This window comes from Equus quagga, chromosome 11 (genome assembly GCF_021613505.1).
Source record: "Equus quagga isolate Etosha38 chromosome 11, UCLA_HA_Equagga_1.0, whole genome shotgun sequence".
NCBI lineage: Eukaryota > Metazoa > Chordata > Mammalia > Perissodactyla > Equidae > Equus > Equus quagga.
In genome coordinates this window covers 110203217-110228556 of record NC_060277.1, presented here as the reverse complement: position 1 = coordinate 110228556, position 25340 = coordinate 110203217, and the positions used below count along the sequence as shown (strand labels likewise).

At 55.1% G+C, this 25340-nt stretch overlaps 2 protein-coding genes across 2 annotated transcripts in view; both read right to left on the bottom strand.

Moving 5' to 3' along the window:
- ITGB4 (integrin subunit beta 4) overlaps positions 1-15459 on the bottom strand; it is a 29303-nt gene extending 13844 nt beyond the window's left edge. The window contains exons 1-21 of the mRNA XM_046676342.1: positions 15243-15459; positions 11584-11672; positions 10466-10548; positions 10113-10214; positions 9754-9958; positions 9090-9186; positions 8744-8915; positions 7474-7737; positions 7044-7133; positions 6644-6766; positions 6074-6238; positions 5816-5892; positions 4812-5014; positions 3128-3231; positions 2909-3007; positions 2606-2735; positions 1908-2030; positions 1707-1813; positions 826-859; positions 457-648; positions 89-192 (exon numbers count right to left, since the gene is read on the bottom strand). Coding sequence (XP_046532298.1) covers positions 89-192; positions 457-648; positions 826-859; positions 1707-1813; positions 1908-2030; positions 2606-2735; positions 2909-3007; positions 3128-3231; positions 4812-5014; positions 5816-5892; positions 6074-6238; positions 6644-6766; positions 7044-7133; positions 7474-7737; positions 8744-8915; positions 9090-9186; positions 9754-9958; positions 10113-10214; positions 10466-10548; positions 11584-11662 — 2553 coding nt within the window. The 5' untranslated portion in view covers positions 11663-11672; positions 15243-15459. The remainder of the gene's footprint in view (positions 1-88; positions 193-456; positions 649-825; positions 860-1706; positions 1814-1907; positions 2031-2605; positions 2736-2908; positions 3008-3127; positions 3232-4811; positions 5015-5815; positions 5893-6073; positions 6239-6643; positions 6767-7043; positions 7134-7473; positions 7738-8743; positions 8916-9089; positions 9187-9753; positions 9959-10112; positions 10215-10465; positions 10549-11583; positions 11673-15242) is intronic.
- Positions 15460-23440: 7981 nt separating this feature from the next.
- The window catches only part of SAP30BP (SAP30 binding protein), a 34047-nt gene continuing 32147 nt past the window's right edge, over positions 23441-25340 (bottom strand). Inside the window, exon 11 of the mRNA XM_046675543.1 lies at positions 23441-25200. Within this exon, the coding sequence (XP_046531499.1) occupies positions 25019-25200 (182 nt within the window). The 3' untranslated portion in view covers positions 23441-25018. The remainder of the gene's footprint in view (positions 25201-25340) is intronic.

The following is a 25340-nucleotide window of genomic DNA, read 5'->3' as shown; positions in this document are numbered from 1 at the left end:
CACACCCACACCCACCACACCCACCACGTGGATCACACCCACACCCAGAGATGCCGCCTGGCCCAGGATCAGCTTCTTTGGCCCTTACATTCTCCTCCACCTCCTGGCGGAGCTGGTTACATTCTCGAGTGTCAGGCTTCAGCAGGTTCTCGGTACAAAGGCGGGCGAGGCGCAGGGACAGCCCATACGGCACTAGGGGCAGGCAGGGATGGGGGTCATCAGCCCCCTGCATGGTGGGCACCTCTCAGGAGCCATGCTAGAACTGGGGGCAACTGGCTGGCTGGGGGCCTGAGGTCTGTAGCACCAACAGGAAGGGTAGAGGTGGCCAGGTTGGTGCCTGCACCCAACATCCAGAGGAAACAGGAATGGTGTGATCTGGACTGGCGAACAGGGGTGAATGTGCCCTAGGCCACAAGGGTACCACCAAGAGGCGTAATGCCCAGCCCTGGCCCTCACCCAGCTCCGTGGGGTTGGTGCTAGCCACATGGGTGGCAAAGCCAGGCCGCTGCACGTTGTTGGTGATCTTCCAGCGGACTGTGTCACGCCCCTTGAGGTTCCCGCTGCGCAGCATGGGTGTGTCCAGGTGGTCTGAGGCCATCAGGTTCTCCCGCAGCATGTAGTGGTCTTCCTTGAAACCCACCATGTGACCTGCGGGACAGGGTCCTCAGCATGGGGCCCCTCCCTAGACCGTCCCAGGCATAGCCCGTCAGGTGGGACCCCAGGGCCTCCCGCCTCTGTTCCACACTCAGCGCCCACTGCCCCCCAACCCCAGCTGGGGGAAAGAAGGGTCAGAGTGCCCCCACCCCTGCAGATGTTGCACGATACCTCGGTTGCAGCAAGGGAGAAGCGCCAGGCAGGCCTAGGAGACAAGATGGGTGGGGATGAGGGCTGGGACAGCTGCCCCAACCCAGGTAAGCCCCTCCAGCCACCACCCCCACCCACGCCAATGGTCCAGGGGCAACAGTGCCTTCCCCAGACACCAGGACGTCCAGACAGTTGTAGGGACATAGGTATGAGGCACCCAGGATGCATATAGAGGCTGGTGGGGTCAGAGGGTTCCCAAAGTTTGTGCCATGGGACCCTGGTCTTGCCAGATGTTCTATAAAGTAAAGGTTCTGTGATCAAACCCATTTGGGAAGCACTGAATTCATTCCCCATGCCCTTCTTATAGTTTTACTATGCATGTAACTAGATCAAAGGCTCTGAGAAGTCCTGCAGAGAAGAAACTTGTTTTTCAAATGTATTTGATCACAGAACTCTTTTTCTCTGTGACCCATACTAATATCCCACAACACTGGGGTTACTACAGAGTGTTGCCTCTGCCTGGAATTCAGTATTCCAGCCGGGCCATCCTCCATGCTTTCCTGTCTCTTTTCTGTTCTCCCCAGAAAGACTGTCAGCTCCTGGTGGGCAGGGCCCTTCCGTCCCTGCTGGCTCCCATGGCCCTTTGCATGTGGCTGACCCCAGGGCAGGTGCTCCCAGCTATCTGGCCACTGATGGTTAGCAAAGGCGAGGGGCCGGGGTGGGGAGGGCACTAGAGCTGAGCAGAAGACCTGGGTTCGTCTGGCCTCTGCCACCTACGAGGACCTTGGTTGGGGGGAACACTGGGGAAGTGGGGACCCTGGTGGGTGGTGGGAACCCTGGCAAAGGGCAGAACTCTGGCTGGGGGCGGGGACTCTGGCCAGGGGCTCTGGGGGAGCTCTCACCTTGCAGCAGGCACAGTACTTCCAGCAGAGCAGCAGCAGCAGTGCCAGGAGCAGCAGGAGGAAAATGAGCAGGGGGATGAGCCACCAGAAGGAGGTGGGAGGGCAGTCTAGGGAGGAAAGAAGAGGAGGAGGGAGGCAGTGCCCACCACCCGTCTCTGACAGGTGCCCCCAAGCCCCCAGCCCACCTGGCCGCCAGCTCACCCTTCTTCCTGTGCACCAGAACGGTGCTGTTGGGCCCGGGGGCGCCATCGCCCTCCACTGTGTAGCTGTAGGTGCAGTCGTCATCCTCGTCCCGGAAGGAGCAGTACTCCACCACCTCCTCCGCTGCACCCACAGATGGTCAGCAGGGCACCCCAGGGCCTGGTGAGGCGTCCCCTACTCTGGGGCCCACCCACCTGCCGCAGGGTAGGAAGACCCTCCCTGGGGAAGAACGCAAGTCCCCGGGAAGCTGTGCACAGGGATGGGGCAATGTGGGGGCTGCCCTGCCCCCTGCCCAAGAGCCTCAAAGTCAGCCAGTCTGTGCCCCCCGCTTCCTCATCCTGAGCATCACTCAGGAGCTTGGCTTCTAGAACATTTATCTGACCTAGAGAAGAGGAGGCTGTCCCGCCATGGCCCGATTATGTGCCCCTGCTGTGTTCATCCCCCTGCCCAGCTATGTGCCCCCTGCCCAAGCCAGGCACCCCCTCCCCAGACTGTTTGGTCCCTACTCAGCTGTGCCCCCCGCCCGGGTCTGTGTGCCTGTCTGGGTTCTGTGATCTCTCCCGGGTCTGGAATCCCTCTCTCTGGACTCAGTGTGATCTCAACCTGGATTATGAGTCCCCTGCCCAGATGAGTGATCCCCTGCCCCATCGGATGGCCCCTGCCTAGGCTCTCAGCACCCTTGGTCCTCTGCCCCATACCTTTCTTAAGCTTGTCCACCATCTTGACCTTGAAGCTGCACTCCTCGCATGTGCGCCCCTTCTTCTCACCAGTACCCCAGGCTTGGCACTGCACACAGGAGCGCAGGTCCTCACAGAGGCCCAGGCGGATCTGGAAGGGACAGGAGGGGCCGATGGGCACTGTGCAGGTTGGGTCTCTGCCAGGCCCACTGCCCCAACCTCGCACCCTTGGCCGGCTCCTATGGCACCAGCCTCAGCCCCTCCTGTCCACCCTGCTCTGGGCCCAGGGTTCCCATGCCCACACCCCAGTGATTCTGGCCTCACCGCTGAATAGTTGATCTCACAGATGGTGTCCGTGTAGAGTGACTGCTGGTTGCAGTGGCAGCGGCCACACTCACAGTGGCCACGCCCATTACAGATGCCCTGGAGCAAGAGGAGGCACCAGTGAGCCAGCTGCAACCTCATCCCTGTTTGAGAGGGTGGATGGTCCTGACTAGGGCCCCCTCTGCCACCCCACACTGCCTGCCTCATGCCCAGGCCTACCCCATTGCTGTCGATGCAGGTGGCATTGCTGAGAGGACAGTCACAGCTCGAGCCTGTCCAGCCAGGTTCACACACACACTGGCCCATGGAGCAGCGTCCTCGGTCTGCAGAGAGGGGGAAGGAAGGGAAAGGAGAGCCACATTCACACCTGCAGTCTAGGCTGCCCATCTGCTGGGGAGGGACTGTGGCAGCCAAGCCTTGGGAGCTAGGCTGTCTCCAGCCAGGGGCAGAGCCATCTCTTCCTTGCTTTCTTGGAATCTCCTTCCCTCCACCTCTCCTGGTTCATTCCACCTTCTGCCTTCCACTCTGCAGCCAGAGTGATCATTCCAAAACACAAATCCAGTCATGTGGCTCCCCTGTTTAAGAACCTCTAATGAGCGCTGGCCAGTGCAATAAGGTAAGAAAAAGAAATAAAACATACATGTATTGGAAAGTAAAAAATAAAACTGTCATAAAACATCAAGAAGAATCTACAGATAAATTATTAGATTTCATAAGTGAGCTTAGCAAGGTAGCTGAATACAAGGTTAACGTACAAAGAGCTAGAAAATGAAATTAAAACCAACAATGACTCCCCTTTGCCCAAAGAATAAAGTCTAATATCCTTAGACTAGAGTAGGGGTTGATTAACTATGGCCTGCGGGCCAATTCAGGCTCACCACCTGTTTCTGCAAAATTGTTATCGGAACACAGCCACACTCATTTGTTCACATATTGTCTATAGCTGCTTTCTGCAAAAATGGCAGAGGTGTGGTTGTGACAGAGACCATATGGCTCACAAAGCTGAAAATATTTACTTTTTGTCCCTTTTTCCTTTTTTTTCCTTTTTTTCCTTTTTTCTTAAAAAAGTTTGGACTAGACTAGAACCAGACCAGCCCTGGACTGGAGGCCAAACCCCTTGCGCTGTTGCCCCTTTCCCAGCAGCATCTCCCTCCCCTCCTCTCTCGCAGCTCTGCCTGTTTCAAATATCTGCCTTTCTCCAGACTACTGGGTGCTCTTTCATTTCCCTAAGCAGAGAAATAGTAGACAAAGTAAGAATGGAGGAAATGGCAGAAACGCTGGGGCTCCACCCCAGCAGAAAGTATATAGTTAGGGCTTAATAAGTATCTGACGAGTGGATTTTCACTCATTCTTCCATGTGGCCCCCATCTGGGTTCTGTGACCCCTGCCCAGCTCAGAAGCCCTGGCCAAACTATGTGCCCACAGCTGGGCCACACTGTGTTAGGCCCTGTGGGGCTAGAGAAGACATGTAACTGCAGGGCCTGCTTGTAGAGACATAGCATCTTCTGAGAGAGGAAAGATCGCCATGCCATATACCAGCAACCACTGAGGGTTGAGCTGGGTGGTACCCACCCAAATGAGGTGGGAGAGTAGAGAAGCAGGTAGCTGTAGACTGAGGACCTCAGGGGAGCCGAGGTCTTAAACATGGGGTGAATGTTGCCCCGAGAGGGGCCTTGGGCATCTGTGTAGAGGGGGACAGAGGTCCAGGTAGGGGCTGGACTTGGAGGCACCCGGGGAGCCTGGAGGAGGGCTGGACCTGAACTTCGGGATTCTGACTCCTGGCCCAGCCCCCTCAACTTGGGTCCTGATGGGAGAGCCAGTGGGTAGGGCAAGCGCTGGGCACCCAGATCACCCTCACTGCCCTGTACCCCCCAGCACCGGCCACTGCAGCTACTGAGCTCACCGTTGCAGAGGAATCCAGAGGTGCGGGGACACTGGAAGTTGTCGTACTCGCAGAATTGACCCTCATAGCGGCCTTCCCCATAGCACACACAGCGCCCGCACTGGCACTCGCCTCGCCCCGAGCACGGCTTGTCCTCGTCCTCCCGCAGGCAGGGCTGTGTGTCGCTCAGCGAGCCGGTGGAGCAGTTACAGGTCTTGCCACTCCTGCGGGAGGAGTCAGTCACTTCTCACAGCCCAGGAGGAAGGCTGGGGTTTTCACCATCTCATGTTACAGATGAGGAAACTGAGGCTCTGAGAGGGCTGGGGTGCATCCCAGTCATGTGAACACCAGTGGCTGGGCTGAGACTCAAACCTCAGTCCCGGAGACCCTCCCAGGGTCCCTTCCTTAAGTCACAACAGACTTGTTCAATGTCTTGGAGCCAAAGCCCTCACTGCCAGTCACTGCCGAGCTCACTTCTGATTAGGTAACCCGTGCACGTGGTTCAGAAGACTAAAGGGACAGGAGGCATGGAGTGAAAAAGAGGCCTCCCTCCGTGCTGGCCCCAACACCCAGTCCCCACACCTGACGGCCACCACTGTCCTGACTCTTGCCCGTCTTTCCAGAGGTGTCCTTTACAGTCACGTGTCACTCAAGGACGGGGATCCGTTCTGAGACACACGCAGTTAGGCATTTCATCATTGTGTGAACATCGTAGAGTGTACCTGCACAAACCTCGGTGATATAGCCCACTACACACCCAGGCTATTGGTAGTAATTTATGGGACCCCTGTCGTATACGCAGTCCAATGTTGACCCAAACATCGTTATGCAGCGCATGACCGTATATCTGTGTATTTCAAAGTGCTTTGAACTGGATCCACCTAACAATAGCGTGTGTCCCTTTCCTAGCCCCACCCTCAGCCCAGCATACATGCTGTGCCCAGGGTCAGGGCCTTGCAGCAGCCCAGCCCCTTCTCTGGGAGCCGCTGGCATCCCGGGTGCCAGCTTCGCTCCCGCATACTCACCAGCCCTCATTGCACATGCAGTGTCCGCACATGAAGTCTCCGTTGAAGCTGCAGTGAGCTGATCGCACCTCTTTTTGCTGGAATGAGATTGTGGTGAGTGTATGGGGGGGGAGGCAGGGCCACTGGACACTTCTGCTGCATCTGCCCCTCAGGGCATCCCACAAGGGAGATGTGGCCATAGGAGGCTCTGTTGCATTCCTCAGGGCCCGGGGTGGTCAGCTCAGCCCCTCCCTCCTACCTGGTGGGGCCACATCATACCAGCTCACAGGAGCAGACATCACAGATGACGCCCACGTCAATCCTGAGGCCATCAGAGAAGGAAGGCTTCAGATGGATGTTGCCCTTCTGGTCCTCTAGTGGTAGCTGGCATACGTGTGTCCCATCCACGTCCTCGATGGCCCGCAGCTGCACATAGTATGTGCCCTGCAAGGACCCCAATGTCAGTCAAGGCAGGCGCAGCTGTGGATGCCCTGAATGTTCTTGGCCCTCCAGCTTCAGGGCTGTGCCTGGTCCCCAGTGCCCAGCCCCCACCCGCCCTTCCTCTGGGCTGAAACCTTGCTTCTTCCAGGCACAGTCACAAAACAATAGCAATGACAGTCACAAGAGCCTCCTTCAGCCCATTCACTCATCTGAGCAACCCTCTGGGCTCTGTGCTGATTAATCCCTGCTGTACAGATGAGGACAAGCCAAGGAAGGTGCCAAGCTCATCCAAGTCGCTGACCCAGGGGGCTTCGAACCCAGGCCTGCTCAGGCAGATCCCCCCCTCCCCACCCCTTGCAGAGCGCTGTGCCTGTCCTCCCCAGACCCAGGGCCCCTACAGAGGCATACCACTTCCCCCCGCCGAATGTGGAAGGACCCAGTCTTGGTCTTCTGGAAAACCTTGGAGGTGATCTCTGTCTTCAGGCCTCGGGGGCTTTCCAGGGCCCGGATGTCCAGGTTGGAGCGAATGCGCTAAAAGAAGGCGGGTGATCAGTGGTCTAGGAGCCTGGCCTCACCCACTCTGGCCTGGACTGGCTGTGCTCCACCCCCACCTGCATGGAGGACTGGGGTGGTGGGGGGTCGAGGTGGTAGAGCCCACGGGAGCCTGGGACCCCCAGGCACCGGCAGAGACCCTCCCTCACTGGCTTCTCCTATTTCTCAGCCCTGACTTGAGACATCCTTTGCCCATTCCACCTCCTCTCCAGCCCTGCCCGGAAGGACTCGGACGCGAGCCCGTGCCACCCCTCACATTGAAGGCCTCCTCCAGCAGCTCCACGATGTTGGATGAGTCCTCCTGCAGCACCCCCAGTGAGGAGACGGGGAAATATGTGTGCAGCTTCTGCAGGAGAGAATGCCAGGCCGAGGCTAAGCCCTTAACAAGTATCATCCCACTGAATCCAGACAACAGCTTTGGGATTATCTCCACTTTGCAGATGGGAAAGCTAAGGCCTGGAACCTGCTGGTGTATTCCAGAGCCTGCCCTCTAAGCCTCTACCTGCTTGGGAGTTGTGTTAGGGGATGGGCACATGACCTCCACTTCCCACCAGGGCCCTTCCTTGGGGGACCAAAAGTTGAGGGAAGGAAGGGAGGGAGGGAGGGAGGAAGGAAGGGTATCTCAGAAGTTCCATGGATCCCCCCACCCCACCCCCCTCTTGCCCAGTGAGGCCCCAGCCCCGCACCTCGTAGTAGCTGTAGGAGTAGTTGGTGACGGCGAAGATGGGGATAATGTTGTGTTTGCCGAGCAGGCGCACCAGGGTGGGCACTGACGGGTAGTCCTGTGTCTTGTACTGGGTGTAGGTGCCCGTGGCATCCAGGTGGCACTCTTCGTCATTGCGGCTCATGATGCCGGCCAGCACGTTGGCACCGTCAGCCTCGTAGTGGAAGGCCGATTCGGTGGAGAACACCAGCAGGTGGGTGCTGTCGGGGCGCCAGCCGATGTCCCCCTGGGGAGAGCAAGGGAGGGATGTCTATCGAGCAGGCTGCCTGCTGAGGACATTCACCACAGGGTCGTGTATGACAGCGAAAGCGGTTCCCAACACGGGGCTCAGCTAGGCCAGAGGATTGACAGCATGCTGCCACCATGAATGACACATGTGACAGACAGCACAGGAGTGATGACAATGAAAAAGAAAAACCAGGAATGGGAAATGGATGCAGGGTCTGTGCACACAGTGGCACCATGCAAACTTTGAACCAGGTTCATCCGACTGTCCCCTCAAGCTCCTACTCACTCTGCGAGAATATTTTAACTGCACAGGAAAAGGTACACCACGTGGCGTTCAATAAAAAAATCCAGTTAAAAGAGGTACACAGCAGTGCATGGCCATTTGTTAGAGAAATATACAGAGTGATTTTGAAAACCATGTATTACATGAGAAAATGTTTACAATAGTGTTAGGTGAAAAAGCAAGTTTCAGAACTATAAGTACACTGATCCCAATTATATAAAATAAGAAAAAGGGAACAAAATAGGCCAGTGGGATTTCAAGGGGTTGGCTGTCTGAGGATGGTGAAATTATGGCCAATTTCTGTTCTTTGTTTTCCAAATTGTCTGTAATATGGGTATACTATTTTCAAAATGAAAAAATTGATACGTTCATAAAAAGAAGTGCCCTCTTCAGCTTCCCAGTCTCCAACTGTGCTGGGACTGGCATTAGGGGGAGACTGAGTAAGAGGCTGGCCTCAGGGCACCGAAGATTCCAGAACCCCAGGATTCATGTCTGCCTCGCTGGCCAGTACTAAAGCAGGCTGTGACTGCTCAGGCCGGGGGACCTTGGGTCCTGGCATATCTAAACTCAGATTGTAATTGAGGGCCACCCAGAGGATTTAAGTTTGTCTCAGGCCTAGGGGCCTCTGAGCCTGGCACCAGAGCAGCCCATTGGGCAGCTGGTGCCCTTGTAAAGAAGCACAGCCCTGGTCTAGGCTGGCAGGACCCTCCCTGGCACTCACCGTGCACACGGCTGTCTGCAGGATGGCATCGAAACCTCCTTCAGGGGCATCTAGGTTGCCTGAGATCCGCTCTCCCTGCAGCTTACTCCGGAACTCATTCACATCCTCTGTCAGGCTGATGACGTTCTTGAAGGAGAAGGGGGGGTCACTGTTGGGCCAGGGCTCCTTCAGCCTGGGCAGAGGTGGGAGGGAGAGAGAGAGTCAGGGGGAGAAGACCCACATACCCCCATGCCCACCCTCTCTGGGAACTGCCCCCTTGGCTCATTTCAGCCAGAAGACTTGTAAGTGTCTGGGTAAAGAGGAAGCGGGCCACACGGCCAGGACCCCTGCTCACACAGTCACTCACTTCTCAGGCCTCATGTCTGTCTGAGGGACGCTGACTTTGTCCACAAACTTGCCAAATCCAATAGTGTAGTCACTGGTGAGCTGGCTCAGGACCCGGGCTGAGTGTCAATAGGAAAAAGAGGGGGCAGCTGAGCCCCAACACCCCCACAGCAACACAGGGGGCTGGGGGCTGGCTCGAGAAGGAGCAAGAGGGAGAACAGCCACCTGGTGTCAGCACTTTGCACGCTGGACACCTGCTCACGCTCACAATAGCCCTCGTCCCTATTTACAGATGAGGGAAATGGGACTCGGGGGACCCAGAGTCACACATGGAGCAAGTTGGAGCAGGGCAGATGGGGAGCTGGACCGGCTCTGTCTGCAAAGCTGGGACGCAACCTCAGCCTCACGGCAGCGGACGCCTCCTTGTCAGGGCCAGAGGGCTCTGCTGCCCACCAGGCCTGGGCCTTCTCTGAAGTCCTGAGTAGTTAATGGGGTCTGGCCGGGACACTCCTCTGAGAATAGGGGGAGGGAGTTCTTGGAGGGCTCAGATGTCCATGTCCTGTCCTCCCTTGTGGGGTGGTGCAGCTGTCCGGAGACCTGGCCTCCTGAGTAGGTGGCCAGCCAGCTGGATGAGGGCACCCTCTCCATTCCCTACCCCACTGTCCTCCATGCTGGCCCAGCCGTACCCAGGTTCTGCCCCATCTTCTTGAGGTTGTCCAGATCGTCGGACATGGAGTTGGAGAAATCCATGAGGATATACAGGTCCACCGGGCTCTCCAGGGGCTCAAACACCTCCAACTCAAAGAGCTGCTCCTCGCCGGGCCGCAGGCGGACCCTCATTGCCTGGGGAGACACCTGGCTGCGACGCAGGGTGGTGTCGATCTGAGTCGCCTGTGTCCAGGGGAGGGGGGGACAGCTGGCTGGAGGGTCACTCCATAGACCTGAGGGGGAGCCTCTCAGCCCACACAGGGGACGCAGTGGACCCCCATAAACTGCCAGCCTCGAGCGTGGAGGGCCAACCTCCCTGGACCCCTGCTCTGGGCACCTCTGTGATCTCGAAGCTTCTCTCCATGACCACCACACTCTCCAGCCGGCAGCCCGCGGCCAACAGCTCTGCCTGGGTGTTGCAGCGTCGTTCCTTGAACATCTGGCCAAAAGGAGACGGGGTCACGGGGGCATGCCCTGGCTGTCCCAACTCTGGATTTACTCTTCCAGACTTTCCTGACCCTTGCCTATTCTCCCCACCCACCTGGTCCTAGGCTGGGCTGAAGGTGTGGCAAGTGTGGACTTGGCCAGAGCCAGGGGTGGGGCGTGGCAAGGCAGGGCACCCAGGTCAGGGAGGCAGTGGGGCCGGCCTCCCGCCGGCTCAGGAAGGCAGGCTGGAGGGCGGCGGCTCACCTCGTCGGTGCAGTAGGCGCAGTCCTTGTCCACGCGGATGCACTCGGTGCAGCTCTTTACCTGGGCCTTCTTGCAGCGGTTTGCTGGCGGGCAGAGATGGGCAGACCCATTGAGACGGACCTCACCAACGACCAAGCCCTTTCCCATCTGCACCCTCACTTGAGAGAGGCAGGGATTCTCTCCCAATTTACAGGAGAAAATGGAGGCCAGAGGGTCCATGGTCTGCCCAAGGCAGCACAGCTAGAAATGGGCAGAGTTTGGTCTGAAACCCCAAACTTTCTGCTCAAGTCCAGAGCAAAGGATGTTGGGGGCTGAGACAGAAGCACTGGTCCATTTGCTGGCAGGGACACCCTGGCCGTCCCCCTCGCCTGCTCCTCTGGGGTAACGGGGACGGTGTCTCTCTTGTTTATAGCTGGGTCGCCGGTGCCTAGCCCAAGGCCTGGCACACAGTAGGTCGTTAGTAAATGAATGAGGTCAAACTCCAGGGTTTCCCCAAAGGTTACTGGGATTCCCTTTGGTTCTGTTTGGTTAAAATTGCAGTGAGGACCTACTATGTGCACCCAGGGTACACAGTGTGGTCTCCAGGGCTCCAGGCAATGGCGTACTGTCAATGTTTAACAATGGCTTTGGTGAGGGAGGAGAAGCCCTGACCTGCAGCATTTGCCCATTTCCATGGTGAAAAAATTCCCACCGTGGTCTATTTCAAGCTATCAACATGGCCTCCACTGACAGGCAAAATTTTATTGGGAGGAGCCAGCTCTAGCCCTTTGCGGACTGTAGACACTCAGAGAGCAGGTGACGAGTCACTGGTCTCTCTCCTCCAAATTCCTATACACTTCCATAAAACTTTTTGACTCTCCTTCCGAGGCCTCAGCACATCCTGCAAGTGCCTCTGTTCTCTGAGTGGGAGTCTTCTATTCCCTTGAGACCAAGTCTCCTTCCCTTCGGTGTTCGCAGGCCACATGGCTCAGGCTCACAGTTCCCTAGCCCTCAAAGTGGGCAGTGATCATTTGTTGAATGGCTGAGTAAGTGTCTGGGCAAGACACCCCATGTGAAGACAGTGCCTTGAAAGGTGTGCCCCTGCCAAGAGGGGTGCTGCAGGGGCATGCCAGACTCACCCATGTCCCCAGGGAAGCTCACACTCAGCAGGGCTGCCAGCAGCAGCCTGGTCCACGGGCTGGGATGCGGCCCTGCCATCCTCTTCCTCCTGTATAACAGCAACAATTGACATACGACGCCTCTACAGCCCTGGTCCGAGCCATCAGCTCACTGGGTCCCTGTCAGAGTTCCACCACTCCCATTGCACACGTGTGGAAACTGAGGCTCTGAGAACTTCAGTGACATTCCAAGGCCACCCCACCTGTGAGTGGCAGGGCCAGAGCCCCTGACTCCTCTTTTCCACCGCCCCCTTCCTTGCCATCCCTGCAGTGGCTAGACACCTGCGGGGCTGCAACCCGCACAAGGAGGCCCCCATCTCTCACCATGAGGGCTCCGGGCTCTGAGCTTGTCCCAGTGCCAGGTCTCTCATGCTGGGTCTACCTGAGGGGAAGGCAGGGCTTACTCTGCCTTTGCCTTCCAGAAGCCAGTGGGCCTGGGTCAGGCTTGGCAGGGATAGGCCACTGAATAGGGGGGCCACTCTACAGGACCTGGCTCTACCTTCCTACCCGCTCTCTGTCCCCACTCACTTGTCCTTCGGTGAGGGGGTATGGCCAGGAGGATAGGGGGTCCCTCCCCAATCTGGGGCCTGGGGAGGTGACGAGGTGACTCGATGTGCTCAGCTAGGTTCTGCAGTGGCTGCCTGGCCCACTGTGTTTGGGGGGTCTCCTGCCCCACTCCCCACTTCTGCCTGGCCCAGAGTTGAGTTTTGGGGACCCTGTGCAGTTGACTCGTTCAAAAGTTAGCCTGGAGCTAGGTGACAAGCCCCTCCTGCCCACTCACGCACACACAGTGCCAGCTACCCCAGGAGCCCCGTCTGCCTCTGGTTCACGATTAAACCATCTGAACTCATCAGCAACCTGACCTTGGGGGCACGCACTGGCATCCCTGAGGGCTTTTAAAAGATGGGCAGCCTTGGGGCCGGCCCAGTGGCGCAGTGGTTAAGTTCACACGTTCTGCTTCATCGGCCTGGGGTTCGCCCGTTTGGATCCTGGGTGCGGACCTACGCACCGCTTGTCAAGCCATGCTCTGGCAGGCGTCCCACATATAAAGTAAAGGAAGATGGGCATGGATGTTAGCTCAGGGCCAGTCTCCCTCAGCAAAAAAGAGGAGGATTGGCAGCAGATGTTAGCTCAGCGCTACTCGTCCTCAAAAAAAAAAAAAAAAAAAAACGGTGGCCATCCTGCTGCCTCGGAAAGAGAAGGGGCTGGCCAGAGCCACCAGGCCTGCAGAGCTGAGGACAAAGGATAGGGCCCTGGCCTCTTTCTCGAGGGTCAGTCCTCCCAGTGGCCCAAGACCACACCATACCCACTGGCCCCTCCTCCTTGGGTGCTTTCTCAGTCCCCAGCTTGTGAGGCAGAGGCAGCCCCAAGGTCTGGGGGGTTGAGACCCCCACAGTGCTGGGGATTCCTAGGGGGGGCATTGCCTCCCTCCCTCCAAGGCATGTGGCCCCCAGGAGGCCCCTAGCAGCTCCAACACAACCATAGGCAGGGCCAGCTGGGGAGGAGCCACCCCCTATGGGGCTGAGGTAAAGGAGGCCTGAGCCAGCCAAGGGGTGCCCCTTGGAGGAAATGACTTTTCTGCAGCCTCGGGCGGAGGCACCACACCCACACGCTACACAATAAGACTGCAGACTCGGCCGCCCTGGGGCACCATTACACAGGCAGGTACGGCTCCGGCTCCGGAGGGCTGATCTTACTCACCCTCCCATGCCCACAGGCTGGGCACACAGCCCTTCACGTACATGATTGCTATTCAATCTGCGCAGAAACCCAGTGGGGGTGTGACTGCATTATCCCCATTTCCCAGGCAAGGGGACCAGGCACAAGGCTGCGGGGCTTCCCCATCCCACAGCCAGCTGTGGGGGAGCCTGGATGGGACCCCATTTAACCTCCACATTATCCCCAGAGGCTACAAAACAGCAGTTAGGGGGCCAGTCAGGCACTCAAGAGTGTTTTGTTGGACTTAACTTGTATTTTAAAAGTTTTAGGGCCTGGCCCGGTGGCATAGCAGTTAAGTTCGCATGTTCTGCTTTGGCGGCCCAGGGTTCGCCGGTTCAGATCCTGGGTGCAGACCTACGCACCGCTTGTCAAGCCATGCTGTGGCAGGTGTCCCACATATAACGCAAAGGAAGATGGGCATGGGTGTTAGCTCAGGGCCAGTCTGCCTCAGCAAAAAGAGGAGGATTGACAGCAGATGTTAGCTCAGGGCTAATCTTCCTCAAAAACAAGTTTAAAAAATACTTGTCAATGTTAAAAACAATGAGATTTTACATAAAAGCTAGGATTATGGGCTTATCAGAAGATGTGGCCACTGTGGGCTGAGTGGAGCACTCAGGACACTCACTCTCCAGGCCACCCTGGGCCCCACCAGGCTGCTGGGCCTTTTTATGTACCAGTCCGGTCCTGGGAGTATGTGACTGCCACCCTGAATGTTGTCGCTCTGCATCACACCCAGGCCTTCCACACACAGGGACATGCATGGGCAGGGACACATGCTGTGATCCACACGCACAAACGCTCAGCGCTCTCCCCACAACTCTCCCTCCACGCCATGGGACCCCTGCTCAGCACATCAGCACCAGCCCGCCACAGCTCTCTCCCCTCCTGCTTTCCCATCTCTGAGCCCCTCCTCTGCCCTATCACCCATGGAAATCAGGGCCAAGGAGACAGGCATCCTTTCCCCGCTGTCCCTCCTGCTCTCCTCCCTCCCCTCAGCCCCCAGGATGGAGACCCTCAGCCTTCAATTCCAGCTCTGTCCAAGGCAGCAACAACCACGCCACTTGTGCCCAGTTCTCAGGCTCAGGGTGTGGCAATGCCATAGGGGAGGAGGAGGAGCCCAACCCCTGCCCTCCGGAGCCATCTAGAGCCCCTGACCCAGAGGCCAGAGGGCCGCCCAGGGCTGAGTGGGTGGGAAACAGGCAGCACTGGAGGAAGTTACTGTGGTGGGCACAGCCCTCAGGCTATTGGGTGAGGTCAGGAGAGCTTCCTGGAGGAAGAGTGTCCTGAGCTGACTTTGGGAGGAGGGGGAGCATGTGCTTGGCTAAGACAAGGGGAGAGTCAGGGACTCCCCAGAACCCAGACGGACTATGGTGCCACACACAGTAGGCCGTGCTCAGCCCAAAAGGGAGGGCCCTGGCCTCTAGGTAGCTGCTCCCCCCACCTTCTTTGCAAACTCTAGAGGGGCCCAGCCTCTGCCCACTTCTCCCACACACCCACCCAGACGCAGGCCTCTCTCCCTGCTGCCTTCCTCTAGCTCAGAGGTCTGATGGCCAAGAGCCTTCTCCAGCTCCCCCGCCCCTCTGCCTCCAGTTGCCCCCTGGGCACACCCCAGCAGGCTGGGCATCTGTCCTGGGCAGCACAGGCAGAGGGGGCCAGGGCCTGCCAGCCTTCAGCAAGGCGATGGGAGGAAATAAAAGTCATCCGGCTCTCCAGACCGGCTCCCCTGCGCGGCTGCCCAGGCTGGGTGGGCACCCACTTTCCCCTCCTTGCCTCGGAGGTCCCAGAATGGGCGCCCAGCCCCGGCGGCCCGGGGCACTTGCGCGGCGGGCGGGGTGTGGCCCGGCGACCCCGAGTGCTCGCCCGCGCCCCTGGCGCCTGCCGCGCTCGGAGGCTGGCCCTACCTTGGCGCGGCCTCGCGCCGTCCGGGTGCTGGGCTCCGCTCGGCGGCACCGGCTGCAGGCGCGCGCGGGCGGGCGAGCCGGGACTGTCCGGAGGGCGGGCTGCCGGGAGCGCGGGCGGCGGGCGGTGGCGGGGGCTTTATGGGGCGGGCGGCAGGTAGGAAGGAGGCGCTGGTGAGTCAGGCCGGCCGCATTCCTGCGCGCGGCGCGCACCTGTCGGGGCAGGAGCCGGGGCGGGAGCCGGGGCGCTGCAGCCGCCGCCGGGCCCGCCCCCCGGAAAAGGCTGCGGCTCCCGCGGCGCCCGGCCCCGCGCCCCGACCGACAGCGGCGGGCCAGGGGCGGAGCCAGCCCCCGCTCTCTCCAGTCCAGCCCCGGGCGCGGCGCCTCCCCACCCCTCCAGGCTCCAGACTCGGGTGCCGGCCTGCCCCGGGCCGGGGGTGGCCTCTGAGCCCCCTGCCCAGACCGCCGCCCTCCCTCCTCCAGACCCTGAACGGTGAGCTACCGCACTGCCCCGACGGCAATCGACTGCGCACGCCACCACCCTCCTTCCTGTGCTGGCACGAGGCCTGGGCCCAGGGGTTGCCTCAAGCCCGGTCTGCCTGCCATTCACGGGGTCCTCTCAGCCTCCCCCACCAGTGTGTCCACAGGGAGATCCGAGCAAGGACTCGGACTCGTTCCCTGAGTGTCCTCAGGCAAACTACTTAAACCTCCTTAAAATGGGAACAATACCCATCGAGAAGCCAGCACTGACAAGAAGCAGGCACTCGAATTACTACAGTGGTTCTTGACAAGCTGGTTCACAAACATGAGCCCTCACCTTCTGCATGGAATCTCTCAAGTGCCGCTGGTTAACCTGTGTTCACGTGGGAGCCTCTGAAGCTGCTCCATGACCCCAACGTGGTCTATTTTTCTAGCCCTACCTGCCAGCAATGCCAGACAATACTTGGTTGCTGGCACCCCCCCTGTCCAAACCATGCACGTTCAAGCCAACCATACTTTTTGTAGCAAGCTGGTCTCTCTGTTTGGGATCCCACCCCCACCTCCCCACCCCCAACCAGCCTGGTTTATCCTTCTTATCCTTGAAGGCACTGTGCTGATGTCACATGCTGCAGAGAGAGCCTCAGTGACCTCCCTGCACCCTGGGTTGGCTTATGTGTCCCCACAGCCCCTGGGGCGTGGCTTTTCCATGGCATTTGCCACATTGGTTTGAAATGATCTGTTTACGGGTCTCCCTTCCCCATTGGACTGTGAACCCTCAGGATTCACAGTCGTTTTATCTGCAGCAGCTAGCACAGTGCCTGGCAGATAGCAGGTGCTCAGTAAAAGTGTAGTTAATTGTCACACAGCCTCCCTGAGCTTCAGTGCTCTCATCTGTAATTAGACTCGTGGGCCGGCCTGGTGGCGCAGTGGTTAAGTGCACACGTTCAGCTTCGGTAGCCCAGGGCTCCCTGGTTCGGATCCTGAGTGCAGACATGGCACTGCTTGGCAAGCCATACTGTGGCAGGCGTCCCACATATAAAGTAGAGGAAGATGGGCATGGATGTTAGCTCAGGGCCAGTCTTCCTCAGCAAAAAAAAAAAAAAAAAAAGGAGGAGGATTGGCAGCAGATGTTAGCTCAGGGCTAATCCTCCTCAAAAAAAAAAAAATTGCCGGACTCGTGTGCTGCCAACTCGCAGAGTGATCCTGGGAGCAGCTGGGACAGGATGTAGAAGTGCCATGGACACACAAGTGCTCACTGCAACTGTGTCAGCCGCAGTTGCCACTTAGCCACCTTGCCCAGTTGTCTGAGAGCTGCTCTGCACAGTCCAGGGGCTCAAAGATGCTGACTCCTGGATTTGAGAGCATTGTGGCAGGAGTCCCAGTTTGGTTGAGGCACTCAGGTCAGGGCGTGCCAGGACAGCACAAGTGCCCTGTGGACCTCAGCTACTCCAGCAGGAGCCAGTCCATCCTGGGAAATTGGAGCTCAGAGAGCAGGCTGCCAGCACCATCCATTAGAGGGCTGGCATGGGCAATTTGCACCCCACTGTGGGTGGGGGGCTGAGACACCCTCCTAGAGAAGGGGACCCAGGCCTGGAGGCAGCAATGTCACACAGACTTCCCGGGGCTCGGCAGCCGCTTCCTCTCCTCATTACCAGACCCTTCTAAAAATGACTAGGGGGGCTGGTGCCCTGCAGCAGCTGAGAGGTGAGACGTCTACTCCAGGGAGGCCCTAAGCTTCCTCAGGTTTCTTGGAGTCTGAGGTTCCATTACCTGGAGCCTACGTGTGGACCTCGGGGGGTCTGTGAACCATCTGAGATCATATGCAAAACTTGAGATGTGTCTAATAGAATATGGGTTTGCTGGGAAGAGGATCCTTAGCTTACACTGTATTCCCAAACAGGTTACTGGCCCCCAAAGGGTTAAGGATCATTGTACTATAGATTCTTTTTATAAAAATAAAACAAAACCCCTGTCTCGTTTTTCAGCCTTAGAGCCAGAGTGAGGCTGGCAGAGGGGGGCTTCTCTCTCTAGGTTCTGCCAGAGAGGTGAGGCCCCTTGGACTGAACGGAGCAGCTCATGAACTTCAGACTCCTGCTCCCCTGCACTTGCCACGTGGCTTTCAGTAGGCCAGCCTTGTTCATTCATTAGTTCAGTCACTTATTCATTTTACAAGCATTTAATGAGCTCCTGTGCCTGGTGCTGGGTGCAGGACACACTACCTGCTCGCTTCACGGAGCTCACAGTGTAAACCACTTTGAGCCTCCAAAGTGGGCTGCAGAGTCTCCAGGCCAGATGATTCATTGTTTTGTGTTTGACAAAGTACATCACTTCCTGGGAGAGTGGTACGTCTCTATAAATAAACGGTAAACAGACAGACAGGGGACATGTGATCAAACAGTTTGGTGACCAGTATAGAGACCTGGGGTCAACCGCTCCTCCAACTGAGGGAGAGGCCTCTCGGGTAGACAGTCTCTAGGCCTGGTCTCTCCCCAAGGTCAGGGGGTTTTGCTGAGTAGACCCCCTTTAAATTATTATTTTTCCCCCAATTTTTTATTTTGAATATTTTCAAACATACAAAAATGTTGAAAGAAGAGTACAAAGATTACTATATATATATTTTTTAAAGATTTTATTTTTTCCTTTTTCTCCCCAAAGCCTCCCAGTACATAGTTGTATATTCTTCATTGTGGGTCCTTCTAGTTGTGGCATGTGGGACGCCGCCTCAGCGTGGTTTGATGAGCGGTGCCATGTCCGCGCCCAGGATTCGAGCCAACGAATGGTTCTGGCCTGCAGCGGAGCGCGCGAACTTAACCACTCGGCCACAGGGCCAGCCCCAAGATTACTATATTTTTACCACCTAGACCCCCAAGTGTACACTTTGCCATGTTAGCTTTATTTATATATTTGTTGTGTATTTATATATCTTTTTATTTGAATTTAAGTTGAAGATATCATGACATTTCATCCCTCAACACTCCGGGCATGTGTCTCCCAAGAACGGTCCCCACAATAACTTTATACACCTAAAAGAGGAATACGAGTATCCCAATATGTATGATTCAGTTCATATTAACATCTCTTAGTTGTCCCAAAAATGTCTGTTGTAATTATTTCCTTTTGAATTCGAGTCCAGTCCCTGTCACCTATTGCATTTGATTGTTTTACCTCTTTCTTACTCTGAAACAATTCTCCCACCCTCACAGTGACCTTTTAAAGAGACAGGCCAGTTGACCTGCAGGATGTCCCAGTGTCTAGACTTGTTTGAGTGCTTCTTCATTGTGCCACTGGACTTGTTTTTTTGGCTTCTTGTAAACTGAAAGTTAGGTCTAAAAGTCTGGTTAGATTCAGATTGAGCATTTTTGGAAAGGTCATCAGTGGTGCAGTGTATTTTATTGGTGGCACCTGATGTTGGCTGTTTTGCTATTAGTGATGATTAAGGAAGTGACCACCATGTCTATTGTAAAAATAGGTTTTCCACTTTGTGATTAAGAAGTAATCTAGAGGGGAGGATAATGCTTTGTTACCCTGCCCGTTTCCCAAACAAGCTTTCACTGAAGTTTTACCACCCATTGTTGGTCCTTGCCTGAAACATTTATTCTTCTGGAGTTGAAGAATGGTGATTTTCCATTTCTATATTTAATAGAAAGTATCCTTCTAATAAAAAAATAGAGGTTCCCTTCATCAGCAGGAGATGAACTCTGCGCCTCCCAAAATACAAGTGTTTCTTTTCTTTTTGAGTTATAGAAACTTTAAAATTACTAGCATTATTACAAAGCAACCAAAAAGATTTTTTTAAAAATTGCGGTAAAAGCATATAACATAAAAATTACCATCTCAGTCATTTGTAAGTGCGCAGTTCAATAGTGTTAAGTATATTCACACTGTCAGGCAACAGATCTTCAGAATTTTTTCGTCTTGCAAACTGAAACTCTATACCTATTGAACAGCTCCCCATTTCTCCCTCCCCCCAGCTCCTGGTTAATTACCATTCCATTTTTTGTCTCTATGAATTTGACTACTTTATTTATTTTTAAGATTTTATTTTTCCTTCTTCTCCCCAAGTTCCCCCAGTACATAGTTTTATATTTTTTAGTTGTGGGTCCTTCTAGTTGTGCTATGTGGGACGCCACCTCCACATGGCTTGATGAACGGTGCCATGTCCTGCACTCAGGATCCGAACCGGTGAAACCCTGGGCCGCCAAAGCAGAGTGCTGGAACTTAACCACTCGGCCACGGGGCCGGCCCCTTGACTAGGTTAGATACCTTACATAAGCGGAATCATACAGTATTTGTCTTTTTGTGATTGGCTTATTTCACTTAGCATAATGTCCTCAAGGCTCGTCTATGTTGTAGCATGTGTCAGAATTTCCTTCCTTTTTAAGGCTGAATAATATTCCATTTTGTTTAGCCATTCACCTGTGGATGAACATTGGGTTGCTTCCACTTCTTGGATATTGTGAATAATGCTGCTATGAATATGAGTGGCAGATATATCTTCGAGAACCTGCTCTCAATTCTTTTGGATATATACCCCAAACTGGGATTGATGGATAATGTGGTAGTCCTATTTTTAATCTTTTGAGGACCACCATACTGTTTTCCGTAGTAGATGCACAATTTTATAATCCCATCAACAGTACACAAGAGTTAATTTTTTCCTTTTAATTATCAATTTTAAGTAAAGAGTTGATATATTCAACTCTAATGGTGGCAAATACATTTTTCCCTTTCTTTTTTCAAATACTATGCATGAATGGATTTTAATTTATTCAATAGTTTACAACTGTGATGTTGGGATATAATAAGAAATACATATTTGGTTTCTGTCCATGGTTCCTGGAACAGCTCTGGAGTGACAAAGGTGAAAGGAGCAACTTTTGTTATTCATAACAACCCCTTTCAACCCCACCAGAGTTTATGTTAATGAGGTGACTCTTGGAAAGCCGCTAAGGATGGGGGTGCTGGTTGTCAGGGGAACCAACCACGTGATTAGAAAGTTGCAACTTTCAGCCTCAACACTCCCCACCCCCACCCCACCCCACTGACCTCCAGGGAGATTGAGTTTTATCACCAAGGACTAGTAATTTAATCCATCACACCCAGTAATGAAGCCACCATAAAAATCCTAACGGAAGGGAGGTCAGAGAGCTTCCAGGTTGCTGAATACCTGGAGTGTTGGGAGGCTGGCATGTCCAGAGAGAGCATGGAAGCTCCCCGCCTGCCCCTGACCCCGTACCTTGCCCTATACATCTCTTCCGTCTGGCTGTTCCTTAGTTGTATCCTTTTATAATAAACCCATAATCCAGCAAATAAACTTTTCCTGAGTTCTGTGAGCCACTTTAGCGAATTATTGAGCCCAAGAAAGGGGTCATGGAAACCTCCAGTCTATCGCCAGTTGGTCAGAAGTACTAGAAGCCCGGATTTGTGATTGACGTCTGAGTTGGGGGCAGTCTTGTGGGACTGAGCCCCTTAATCCACGGGGTAAGCACTAACTCCAGGCAGCTGGTGTCAGAATTGCATGGTGTGGAAGCCCACACCTTTGGGGTCACAGCGTTTTGTGGGTGTCGTGAGCAGCAGAGCACAGGAACGAGGGAGTGTCTCCTTTTTGACAATAATTGCAGTCATTCTTCGTGAATGTTCAAATTTAATTTGGGCAGTGGGAGATCCCTTCAAACCAGCTCCTTTGACCTTTGAAACACTCCTCTCAGTCTTCCCAGTTTTCTGGAACAAACCGCCCCAGTCCCACTTAGATTTCAGGATCAGCCATTCCTCCAAGGAGCCCAGGTTGCTTTTAGCGGGGAATGGTATGAGAGATCAAGGTCTGGGCGCCACGTGTGCTCAGTGCTCCTGGGGGCCATTGCTTCTGGGTCCTTTCAATGGACATAGGTGGGACATACTTTTTTTTGGATCATGAGGTCATATTGATATTGCCAATTCAAATTTAACATTAGAGATTTTTCTTAATTTCTTTGATTTTATTCTTGTATCTTCTCTTATTTTTTTTTTTATCTTTTTGAGGAAGATTAGCCCTGAGGTAACATCCACTGCCAATCCTCTTTTTTACTGAGGAAGATTGGCCCTGAGCTAACCACCATGCCCATCTTCCTCTACTTTATATGTAGGGATGCCTGCCACAGCATGGCTTGATAACCGGTGAACCCCCGGCCGCTGAAGCAGAACGCACGTGAACTTAACTGCTACACCACCGGGCGGGCCCCTCTTATTTTTTGTGTTGTATTTCTGCCCTTTCTTACACAAAAGGGAGCATACTAGACTCATTGTTCTGCACCTTGCCCTTTTCATTTTCTCTCTCCTGAAGATCACTCTAAATCTGTTCGTCGAGATCTTCTTCATTCTTTTTTGTGGCTCAACAGCCCTTTAAAAAATTGTTTTTTATTGCAGAGATTTTCAACATGTACAAAATTAGAGAAGATAATGAACTCTCCTGTTCCCATCATTGAGCCTTGATAATTGCCAACACATGGCCAGTCTGCAACAGCAAGCTGTGAGTGTGGGGCCTGCAGGGTTGGGAGCGTTCAGTGCAGTGACCATGGGGGCAGGGACCACCCTTCTTCCATCCCTCTATCCCTTATCTCATGCCAGACACTTGGGGCACAGTGCTGTTGATTACTTTGTCTCCACCCACAAGGAGAACCAGGAGAGGAGTGGTCTCAGCTCACCAAAGCATGGACAGAGGTTGCAAGGCAGTGGCGTTACCAGAGGGGCAAGAGTGTGGAAGCACTGGAAAGGAGCAATTAGCACCCAAGGGAGTCACGAAGGGACTATGAAAATCTCAGCTGCACCTTGAAGGTGTCACATGTACCAAGGTGCGGGGTGGTAAAGGGCAAAGGTGAAAACGATGGGAACAGCTGAAGCATAGGGTGCGTGGGTGGGGCAGAGGCAGGAGGGGTGATGAGAATGCGGTGGCCTTGCATGTGGTGCTGAAGTCTAGGCTTCCCTGTGGATGGACAGTGGGAGATCATGGAGTGTGCAAGAGCCGGGCTGTGGGAAGAAGCTGCCCAGACTGAGACGGAGGGGAGCGGGACACTGAGACATGTAGACAAGGCCGGAGCAATCTGACACAAGAGGGACGAGGACCCAAACTAAGCAGTTATAATGGCCATGGAGGAGGGGATTCTGAGGTGACCCATCAGACAGGGGCACAGCAGAGGATTCCCTAAGGGCCCTGGAAGGACCATGATGTCCTCACCCAAGATTAGAACTAGAGGAGAGGTAGGGGACGTGTGGGTGGGAGTAGAGTTCAGTTTGGACAGAGGTCTCTTTGTGAGCAGGGACAAAAGAGTCAGAAACCTCTGTTGGTCCTGGTGCCTAGGACATCCAGTCTCCACAGAAAAACCTGACAATTTGCCCCTGTGACACCCTCAGTGAGACTAAGCAGGGCAGGCACTAATCCAATTTTACAGAAGAGTAAACTAAAGTTCAGAGGGATTCAAGACCTTGACCCAACTCAGGCTTCTAAGTGGCACAGCACCGCTGCTGGGGCTGCCCAATGCACAGGCGGAGTGGTCATTACTGCTCCACCTGGAGAACTCATGGCCGGGCTGGGGGGCCCACAGGACGCCAAACAGCTCCAACCCTGGCCAGTTTTATCAGCTCCAGAGTACGCTTCCCTCCTTGGTCTAAATCAAGGAGGAACTGGATTGACTGACAAACATTTACAGTGCTTGACAGTTCACAAAACTTTTGCATAAATCATTTCATTGATTCCTCACAACCAACTTACGCAGCTTTATTACTGTGATTTGACAGAGAAGGCTTACAGAGGTAAGGGCCCAAGACAGACACAACTAAAACACAACTAGTTTTAAACTGGGATCCAGAGCAGAGGTGCTTGAGTCTCCGTTTGCTGCTGTTCCCGCTATCCCACACCTCCTTCCACACAACCTCCGCAGCGCCCTCCCGCTAAAGAAAGGGGCCCGTACTGGAGGCTGCAGGGCAGGAAGCCCCTTCAGAGACCCTCTTGGAACTAAGGGGGCAGCAGCTCCTCTCTCCAGGGTTTCAAAGTCCCCTCAAAGGAGGGGAGGGTGAGACCCGACCTCCTCCGGCGCCCGAGTGTGTGTGGGGGAGGAGACAAGTGTGACTTGATTTTTATTTGAGGGATGGATGGCAGGGACAGGTTTATCATACTCCTCTGGTCATGCAACAGTATTAGGTGCAATTTTAGGACCACTTTCCTAACCCTCCCTCCGCACCATGAAAGCAACACGGCTCTTCACAGCCCAGCTTCCTTCTCTGACACGCAGCCTTCCGCTGGAGCGGAGCAACCAGAGAGCAGGAAAGACAAATGGGTTCCCTCTGGACTCAAGGGCTGGCAGCGGTGGCTGGGAAATCTGTTCCGGCCCCAAGAGGAGACCAGTGGCCACTGGCGCTGCCCAGGGGCTGCTGTGGGGCAGAGATAACAGTCACAGGAAGGGTGGGGTGGCAGGATCCTCCCAGGAGCCGGGCTTTCCCATCAACAATAAGCTGCTGCCCAGCCAGGGCAGGAGGTGATTCATCTCCCCCACTGTGTGGAGCCTGCTGGCTGGGCTCGCCAGGCACTGAGGCCTGTGGCAGCCTTGGCCAGGTGCCGATGCCTCTCCCTGTCCCTGTGTGGGTTGGGGATCAACCCCAGCCTTTCTGGTAACTGGCTTGACTTCAAAAGCCTGAGTGTGTCCAAGAAGTGGTCTGGGGATGGCTCAACTGCCTCCAAGGGAGCAGAGGCCTCGGTTCTTGTCTGAGAACTGGCTGGGTTTCAGGATCAAGGCAGGAGACAGTGGGAACCCGGGTTCTCACTCACTCTCTGGACTCCCACCTGCCCAGGCCAGCAGGTGTACACAGGGAGTGACCATGGCAACTTGTTGGGCCACCCCCTGTGACCAGTGCCATAGGCTTTGGCCACCCCATTATCAACCCTGAGGTAATAATCCCAAACGAGAAGATGGAGAGGGCACTTCAGCTTCCACATTTGCCTGAAAACGGACCGTAGAAGAGGCCACAGCATTTGAGATGCCAAGATGTAAGAATATGGCGCTTTTAATAGGGCGACAGATCCCAGGCGGGGTGTGGACATGTCCACAGCACCCCACTCCTCTGTGGCAATGTCCTTCTCTTGGCTAGAATGCCACACAGAGGCTCCTTTCAGGGTGGCATCTGGAAAGCAGGTCCTAGTCCTGAAATACACAAAGTGGCACCTCCCAGTGGGCATCAGTCATTGCGCTGCAGTCTTGTCACGTCTTAGAGTGGCTCCTCCCCTCCATGGAAAGGAGAATGTCCGAGCCATCCCAAGCCAGTCTCTTAGGTCACTGCTTGGCCTTCTTCACAATGGTACCCACAGCAGAGATAACAGTGGTCTTGGAGCCACTGGCACTGGTGGTCACTGTGACGACAGCTGGCAAGGTTGCCGTGGTGGTAAGAATGGTGGGCTGAGCTATCGTTGTCACCGGGATGGCCGAGTCCCATTTGCTCTTTCTCTTTTGGGCATCTGGGAATAAGGCAAGAGAAAAGTCAGGACCAAGACAAATCAAAAAGCAACACTCCCTTTTCCAAGAGACCAGTGGTCAGAGCTTAGGGAACAGAAACTGACAGGGCCCCAGCCACAGAAAGCCAAGGGGAAGCCAGTAA